The sequence below is a fragment of the Colobus angolensis genome, unplaced genomic scaffold (genome assembly GCF_000951035.1).
Source record: "Colobus angolensis palliatus isolate OR3802 unplaced genomic scaffold, Cang.pa_1.0 Scaffold109, whole genome shotgun sequence".
In the NCBI taxonomy this organism is placed as follows: Eukaryota; Metazoa; Chordata; class Mammalia; order Primates; family Cercopithecidae; genus Colobus; species Colobus angolensis.
In genome coordinates, this window is record NW_012111919.1 from 1817934 (window position 1) to 1825475 (window position 7542).

The 7542-nt window shown below is 39.1% G+C and overlaps 1 protein-coding gene across 2 annotated transcripts in view; it reads left to right on the forward strand.

The window, feature by feature from the left end:
- The window catches only part of ASXL2 (additional sex combs like transcriptional regulator 2), a 159315-nt gene that overhangs the window by 117888 nt on the left and 33885 nt on the right, over positions 1–7542 (forward strand). For both annotated transcript variants that reach the window (XM_011950426.1, XM_011950434.1), the window contains exon 6: positions 6172–6272. In XM_011950426.1, coding sequence (XP_011805816.1) covers positions 6172–6272 — 101 coding nt within the window. The remainder of the gene's footprint in view (positions 1–6171; positions 6273–7542) is intronic.

Genomic DNA, 7542 nt, shown 5'->3' on the forward strand with positions numbered 1-7542 from the left:
TACTCAGGAGGCTGAGGCAGGAGAATGGTGTGAACCCAGGAGGCGGAGCTTGCAGTGAGCTGAGATCTGGCCACTGCACTCCAGCCTGGGCGACAGAACAAGGCTCCGTCTCAAAAAAGAAGAAATCACGGTTGATATACACAGTGGAATTCTATGCAACTATTAAAAGGAATGCAGAGAAAAGTTCCATGTTCTGTTCTAGGATATCCTCCAGGATACACTGAGTTTTTTCACTCAAATCAAAGTGGCTCCATCCTGGGCAACAGAGTAAGACCCTGTCTTTTAAAAAAAAAAAAAATCGAAGTACTGGACAGTTAGTGGTATATGATCTTTTGTTTAAAGAAATAAGTAAAATTATTAAAACGGGCCAGGCATTTTGGCACACGCCTGTAATCCCAGCAGTTTGGGAGGCTGATTCGGGCAGCTCACCTGAGATCAGGAGTTCCAGATCAGCCTGGCCAACATGGTGAAACCCTGTCTCTACTAAAAATACAAAAATTAGCTGGGCGTGGTGGTGGGCACTTGTAATACTAGCTACTTAGGAGGCTGAGGCCCGAGAATTGCTTGAACCTGGGAGGCAGAGATTGCAGCGAGCCAAGATTGTGCCATTGCACTCCAGCCTGGGCAACAAGAACGAAACTGTCTTAAAAAGGAAAAACAAAAGTATTAAAACATGTATACTGTATTTTAACAAAATGAAAAATACGAATAAAAATGAAAGGACAAACAAAAACCTATTAAAATGATTTTCTGTAGAGTAGTATAGTTAAGGAAGAGAGCTAGACTTGTATGAAAGTAATACGATTTGTAACGTTACATAATTTAAAATTTTTAATGTACTTCCTAGAAATAAGAAATAAAGCAAATAAGTATATCAAATTTGTGGTGTAATGACATAGATAAGTTATTGTGGGATGTAGCTTAGGTATGGGAGACAAGACATAAACCTTTTTTCCCCCCTTTTCACAGGTGTTGAAGGAGACAAATCTTAAACTTCATTCAGTAGTCTTAATTTCAATAATTATATTGTATGGTTTCTTTGAAACTATATCTATAATACTAAGCAAATTAATAATTGTAGTAATATTAGGAACCAGGATTGTTAGGCGGGAAGAAACAGGATAAAAATACAAAATCAGCCTGGGCATGGTGGCTCATGCCTGTAATACCAGCACTTTGGGAGGCTGAAGCGGGTGGATTACTTGAGGTCTGGAGTTCAAGACCAGCCGGGTCAACATGGCGAAACCCTGTCTCTACTAAAAATACAAAAAAATTAGCCGGGTATGGTGGCAGGCGCCTGTAATTCCAGCTACTTGAGAGGCTGAGACAGGAGAATTGCTTGAACCCAGGAGGCAGAGGTTGCAGTGAGCCGAGATCACACCACTGCGTTCCAGCCTGAGCGGTAGAAGGAGACTCCATCTCAAAAAAAAAAAATCAGAAAAGTTAAGTGACAGCTCTGTAATCTTCAATTCAAATTTGGTATACAAGCATGAATTTCATTTTCTCTTTCTAAACGATGACTTCTTGTTCTGGCCACTGAAAAGTTCTAGAACTAGTGGTAACCTGTTGACAGTGAGCACTCCTAGTGTGGTGTGCACACCATAGTCTTTTCATACCATTTCCAATTTAAAGATGTCAGAGCTTGTTGGAGAAGTAGTTGATCCAGGTCTGGGCCAAAAGTTATGCAAGATTTGCCTGGGACAACTTTCTGTGACAGGTAGTAAAAAAGCTGTCAAATATGGGTGGAGCCATATCCCCAAGACAGTTTACAACTTGAAGGAGCTCCCACTAGGTCAAAATGGGACAATGTGGGTGCTAAATATATATTTTTAAAACACTACATGTAGTTTGGTGTATAGTATCCTATCTTTGATAATTGCATTTGATTTAAATATTTCACATATATAAACATCTATGAGAACTTGTTGATTTTAGGTATTGTATGAGTTTTCTGAAGTTGCAGGTTATCACAAAGTGGGCAGCTTAAGCAAACAAATTTATTCTCACAGTTCTGAATGCCAGAAATCTGAAAGCAAGGTGTTGGCATGTCTGCATTCCCTACAGAGACTTTGCGGGAGAATCTGCTCCTTGCTTTCTCTAGACTTTTTCTTGCTGACTTCCTTGCCTTATGAGCACATTACTCCAGTCTCTGCCTATGTCTTCCCTTATGCATCTCTTATGAAGAGACTTGTCATTGGCTTTAGGATCCATTTGGATAATCCAGGATGATCTTCTTGTCTGAAGATCCTTAACTCAGTTACACCTGCCAGGGCTCTTTTCCCAAATAAAGTAGCATTCACAGATTCTGGGGCTTAGAATGTAGACATATTTTTTTGGTGGCCACCATTATCAGCCAGCTATGGGTTACCTATTCATTACTCTGAAAATGAAGTTCAAATCTTGGCTCTGCTCCTTACTGGCTATATATCTTTTGGCAAACTAGTTGAATTTCTTGATATGTAAAACTTAGATAATACCATCGTAATATGCAGATGAATATGTATCTTTGAAATTTATTTTTGTATATAAATATATAGCCTTGAAACTTTTTGTATTTTTATTTGCATAGAAAAATATCATAAGGATGCCAATCAAACTGTCTTACTTAGTTATTTCTAGAAGTATAATTTGAGGAGTTTAGGTAGGGGTAGAAAGAAAACTACCCTAAGAGAGAGAGTAATTATGAGAGTTCAATGAACTCCTGTTAAAATGAACCTAGTACAGTGTTAAGCACATAGAAGATACTTGTCTGCTGTTAATAATAATAAAATTATATGTCTTTGAAGACAGCATAGTCACTAAAAGGAATTATAAGAGATAAGTTTCTCAACAGAGATAAGTTTAAATCTTTACGTGTTTTTTTTTTTGTTTTTTTATTTTTAAAAATGATAGGGTCTCATACTGTCACCCCCTAGGCTGGATTGCAACCTCCCAAGTAGCTGGGAATACAAGTTTATGCCACCATGCCCAGCTAATTAAAAAATTTTTTTTTTCTAGAGACAGGGTCTCACTAGGTTGCCTAGGCTGATATTGAACTCCTGGCCTCAAGTGATCCTCCCACCTCCGCCATGCAAAATGCTGGGATTATAGGTGTGAGCCGCTGTGCCAGACCTGTGTTTAAGTCTTATTTGCTGATTGTAATACTAAATCTTTAATATTTTAAAAGTTAGAATAAGCTTGGACAACATAGCAAGACCCCATCTCTTAAAAAAAAAAGACTTTAAAAAAAAATTACCTGGATGTGATAACACATACCTGTGGTCCCAGCTACTCAGGAGGTGAAGGTAGGAGACTGCTTGAGCCCGCGAGGTCAAGGCTGCAGTGGGCTGCGATCATGTCCCTGCACTCCAGCCTGGGCAAGAGTGAGCCCCTGTCTCAAAAATAACATAAAATAATAAAAAAAGTTAGAGTACTGTTTAAGTTTCATAGACCAGTACTTAGCATTAAGTCAACTCTGGGAATTGTTTATACTGGTGGGTCCTGTAATTTTCATGATTTGTTTTGGTTGGCTTAGTTAAATGCTGTGGTTTAATTTGTTAAAAAAAGGTGTTTGGCTTAAGGGTAAACATCCTAAGCAGTTTGTCCTGGTAATTGCTGATAGCTTTATTGTCACTTTTCTGGACTGCAAAGTAGAATTCTTATATTTTCTAGTGGAGTTATTTTGGCTTTTTATTTTCTGTTTGTAATCAGGCAGTATTTGGGGTAGGCGAAGAAATATATAGTCTTGAGATTTCTGCAAGACGTTATTAAGAAAATATTAATAGTTTTAACTTTTACTTTTGTTTCTTTAAAAACATTGGCCAAGTGAAAAAGACAGACAATAATAAGCACTGGCAAGGATATAGAGAAAGTGGCCTCACACATTCCTGGTGGAATTGTAAAAATAGTACATCCATTTTGAAAAACAGCTTGGCAGTTCCTCAAGTTAAACAGAGAGTTATTGTAAGACCCAGCAATTCCACTCCTAGGAATGAACCCAAGAGACTAAAAGCACATACTTAAAACATCTGCACACAAATGTTCTTCGTAACATTGTTCATAATAGCCAAAAGGTAGAAACAATCCAGATGTTCATCAGCTGATGAATAGACAAAATGTGACATAGAATAGACAAAATGTGACATAGGCATGCAATGGAATATTATTCTACGATAAAGAATAAAGTATCCATACACATTGAAACATGGATGCGCCTTCAAAAGTAAGCACGTTGTTGAAAAAGTCATTCATAAACGAGCACTAATATATGATTTCATTATATGAAATATCCCTAAGCGGCAAATTTATAAAGACAGAAAGTAGATTACTGGTTACCTAGGACTACGGACATAGATGGGGTAAAAGATGAATAACAGTTAACATGTATGGTGTTTTTTGAGGGTTGATCATTGTACAACTTAGTGAATATACTGAAAGCCATTGAATTTTATGTTTTTTCCCCAAACATTTTCAGAATAAATTTAATTTTGTTAGCTTACCAGGGAAAATTCAGTCACTAGTCACACAACAAATTGATTCTGAATGGATTGCAAAACCAAAGTTTAAACCTAAATCCTGATGCTTTTAAAAGAAAACAGAAAATAACATCTTTGTGGTCTTAAGATAGAGAATGATTCCTTAAATAAAACAAAAGATATTTAATATACTGGGGAAATAACAAATGAGATTATTTAAATATATTTTAAGTATTTCTCAAAAAGAGGAGAAAGAGACTGAGAGAGGGTGTATTAGTTTGTTTTCACACTGCTATAAATACCTGAGACTGGGTAATTTATAAAGGAAAAAGGTTTAATTGACTCACAGTTCCACATGGCTGGGGAGGCCTAAGGAAACTTAACAATCATGGCAGAAGGTGAAGGGGAAGCAGCGAACTTCACATGGTGGCAGGAGAGAGAAGTGAGAAAGAGCAGGGAAAACTGCCTTTAAAAAACCGTCAGATCTCATTTGAACAACGTGGGGGAAGCTGCCCCCATGATCCAGTCACCTTCCTACTTCAACACGTGGGGGATTACAGGTCCCTCTGCTGACACGTGGGGGCTACAATTCAAGATAAGATTTGGGGCCCAGCGAAGTGGCTCGTGCCTGTAATTCCAGCACTTTGGGAGGCTGAGGTGGGTGGATCACCTGAGGTCAGGAGTTTGAGACCAGCCTGGCCAACATGGTGAAACCCCGTCTCTACTGAAAATACAAAAATTAGCTGGGCATGGTGGAGTACCTGTAATCCCAGCTACTCGGGAGGCTGAGGCAGGAGAATCGCTTGAACCTGGCAAGCAGAGGTTGCAGTGAGCTGAGATCGTGCCATTGCACTCCAGTCTGGGTGACAAGAGCAAAACTCCGTCTCAAAAAGCAAAAAAAAAGATGAGATTTGGGTGAGGACACAGAGCCAAACCATATCAGAAGACTAAAACAGGACGTCTATCTAGCATATATAAAGAACTACCACAAGTCAACAAGAAAAAGATAGCTATTAATAAAACCACGGGAAGATAGGCAAAATAACAGTCTTCAAAATAGAGATTATTCAGTGACTAAAAAAGTGTTAACAACTGTTCAACTTTCTTTTCTTTTTTTTTTTTTTTTTTTAAGTGTTCAACTTTCTTAGCAATCTGAGGAAAGCCTGATATAAACACAGCAACCAGGCAATTGAAATGAAAATGACAGAAAATACCAAGTGTTGGCAAGGATGTAGAAAACTCATACACTGCTGGTGGCTTCAAAATTTTGTACAAGCGTTTTGAAAAACTGGCAGTGTCACCTAAAACTGAAGAGATGTAAAACATAAAACACAAGTCCACTACTACATATATACCCCAAAATTTTTATGTGTCACCAGTGCATTTTTTAGAATTTACATACTAGTACTATTCCTAATATTCCCAGATGAAAAACACATGCAAATAAGCAGTGGAATGATTCTGTGATATTTTCACAACAGAATTCAGTGCTAATAAATGATTCGGAACATGGAAAACTACATAGAACTTTCACTAGAACTTTCTGAGGAAAAAAACTGAAAAGGGAGGCTGTTTGCAGTAAAACTCCAAAAAGTACATCGTTCCCAAAAGTGTTTGGTCACAGATCTTACTCCAGGTAGCAGCATATGATTGGGGAAGAAATGGTGCTTTATATCTCTGTTAACAAAAATCTTTTATTATCACTTTTTTCCCCTAGTATCGTCGTCCTCCCCACAGTCAGGCTGCCCATCACCCACCATTCCAGCAGGTAAAGTCATTTCTCCATCACAGAAGCACAGCAAGAAGGCACTAAAGCAGGTAAGCATTGCTAGTCTGTGTTTATCAAGTAGAATTTCCTATATTAAAAACGCACACCTCAGCAGTCATTGGATATTTTTTGAAAATTTTTTACATTGGGCCCTTGTCAGTGGAACTTTCATGCAGTAGCCCAATGTGGTTTTAGTAATTTATGCACCTCTTTGTAACACATGTTATAAGTTTTTGGTAGATACTCTTTTTTTTTTTGCGATGGAGTCTTGCTCTGTTGCCAGGCTGGAGTACAGTGGCATGATCTTGGCTCACTGCAACCTCCGCTTCCCGGGTTCAAGCGATTCTCCTGCCTCAGCCTCCCAAGTAGCTGGGACTACAGGCACCTGCCACCACGCCCAGCTAATTTTTGTGTTTTTAGTAGAGACAAGGTTTCATCATGTTGGCCAGGATGGTCTCGATCTCTTGACCTTGTGATCTACCAACCTTGGCCTCCCAAGGTCCTGGGATTACAGGCATATGCCTCCGCACCTGGCCGGTAGAGACTCTTTTTATCACATTTTTGAAGTGTCTAATTTGTTCGTAGTTTGCTCGGAATCTTTCGTTTGTGTGTGTGTTTTTAAATCATGAATAGGTGTTTAATTTCTCGGGTTTGTTTTCTTTGGGATTTATCGAGATGATCACATAGATTTTTCTCTTTTAATCTACTAACACAGAATTACACAGCTAGATTTTCTTTTTCTTAATTTTCTTTTTTTGTTTTTTTGAGGCAATGTCCCTTGTTGCCCACTGCAACCTCCGCCTCAGCCTCCCCAGTAGCTGGGATTACTTACAGGTGCTCATCACCCTGCCTGGCTAATTTTTGTGTTTTTAGTAGAAATGGGGGTTTCACCATGTTGGTCAGGCTAGTCTTGAACTCCTGACCTCAAATGATTCACCTGCCTCAACCTCCCAAAGTGCTGGGATTACAGGTGTACAGCCACCACACCTGGCCTGGATTTTTTAATATTATACTATACTTAACTTTGTTGGGTGCAGTGACTCACGCCTGTAATCCTAGCACTTTGGGAGGCTAAGGCAGGCGGATCACCTGAGGTCAGGAGTTCAGAGACCTCCTGTAATCCCATCTACTTTGGAGGATGAGATGAGAGAATCATTTGAACCCAGGGCGTGGAGGTTACAGTGAGCCGAGATCGTGCCACTGCACTCCAGCTTGGGCAATAGAGCAAGACCCCGTCTCAAAAAAAAATTAAATAATAAAAAATAAATGGGCCGGGCACGGTGGCTCAAGCCTGTAATCCCAGCACTTTGGGAGGCTGAG